At 56.5% G+C, this 1,281-nt stretch overlaps 1 protein-coding gene and 1 long non-coding RNA gene across 2 annotated transcripts in view; both read left to right on the top strand.

The window, feature by feature from the left end:
• The window catches only part of LOC127749012 (uncharacterized), a 103,708-nt gene extending 103,203 nt beyond the window's left edge, over positions 1-505 (top strand). The window contains exon 4 of the mRNA XM_052265364.1: positions 351-505. Coding sequence (XP_052121324.1) covers positions 351-468 — 118 coding nt within the window. The 3' untranslated portion in view covers positions 469-505. The remainder of the gene's footprint in view (positions 1-350) is intronic.
• Positions 1-1,281, top strand: part of LOC113203033 (uncharacterized) — a 236,033-nt gene that overhangs the window by 150,365 nt on the left and 84,387 nt on the right. The gene's annotated exons all lie outside the window — the stretch shown is intronic.

The raw sequence follows: 1,281 nt of genomic DNA, 5'->3' as shown, positions 1-1,281 counted from the left end.
TCCCTCCCCCCTCTGCCCAAATATGAATTGTCGATTGGGCGTATTGGTTATTGCACGCCGTAAACCCGAAAGGATGAGCGTATGGGGCAACCATGCGTTAGATTATGCACAGCAAAATGTCATTCACTAGTTAACAACGACCAAAACCGTTATGTATGCAGGAGGCATTGTTGAAATTCCTCACGGTTCATTGTTGCGATTCATAAAATACATAAGCAGATCATTTTTCTAAAAAAGAAATTTCCACCAGTTCTGAAAATATTCTCAGCTTGACTAGGTAACTTGTCTACTAGACTACCAAGTACTTGACACTAATGCCCCTTTTCTGTTGTTTCTTTTTCGCCGTGTAGGAGCAAGAGTCGCAGCGTTGACCATGGCTTCTCGCCGCCCTTCGACCTGGACTCTCTCCGCCACACCGTGGAGGGACGCATACAGAGCGCAGAGAAGCTGTCCCGCGCCGGTAAGTGAGAGACTGAGTGTGTTTATGTTTGTGTAAACAGTCGCGTACCAATCAGAGGGGAGTCCCCCCCCCCCCGGGGTTTGGAGCTGCTCCAATGGGGGGAAGTCCACGTCCAAGTGCGGTTTCTAGCCAAAAAGCGTCCTGGACATTCCAGGAACCCCGACTCGGCCCTCGACTGCAGGAGTACCTGGAAGGCTGGTCACGGACCGCCATAGATTACAGGATGATCGGAAGGAAGGGTTATCCTGGAGGCGGGTATCCCCCCCCCCCCCCCCCCCCCCCGCGTCTCTCTCTCTCTCTCTCTCTCTCTCTCTCTCTCTCCCCCCCCCTCCCCTACCCTTACCCTGCGCAGCCCTGCGCTCTCCCAGAAACAAAGGGACATCGATCGCCATTCCAGGAACGACCCAACTGTGCGGTGCGTGTGTGTCGGTGCGGGGAGCGATCCGCTGCGAGGGAAATCCCCCCGCCGGAGCACAGGCGTTCGCTACACTCGTCCTTGTCACGCCCATTAGTGGTGCGAACCCCCCAGGGGGCGGGTCCGTGAATTGAGGGGGTTGGAGGGTGTGGAAGACGTGACCGAGATATTTCTCGTGCGGACGAACCGCGAGACTGTGTGGCGAGGAGGAGGAAGGGGAGAGGGGAGGGGAGGACATCGAGGAGTCCTTCCTGCTGCCTCTGTAGTCGCACGTCTTCTTGGAGTGGGAATCCGTGTTGTAGTACAACCTTGAACAAAATTTGGGGGCTGGGTCTGGCCGGGCCGGCCCCTGCTGGCGTGCCTAAGAGCGCGGCGACCAAACGCCCCACTCACCCCCATGCTCATG

This window comes from Frankliniella occidentalis, unplaced genomic scaffold (genome assembly GCF_000697945.3).
Source record: "Frankliniella occidentalis isolate FOCC.00 unplaced genomic scaffold, Focc_3.1 Scaffold26, whole genome shotgun sequence".
Taxonomy (NCBI): Eukaryota; Metazoa; Arthropoda; class Insecta; order Thysanoptera; family Thripidae; genus Frankliniella; species Frankliniella occidentalis.
Note: the sequence above shows the minus strand (reverse complement) of the source record. Positions and strands in the feature narration are given on the sequence as shown.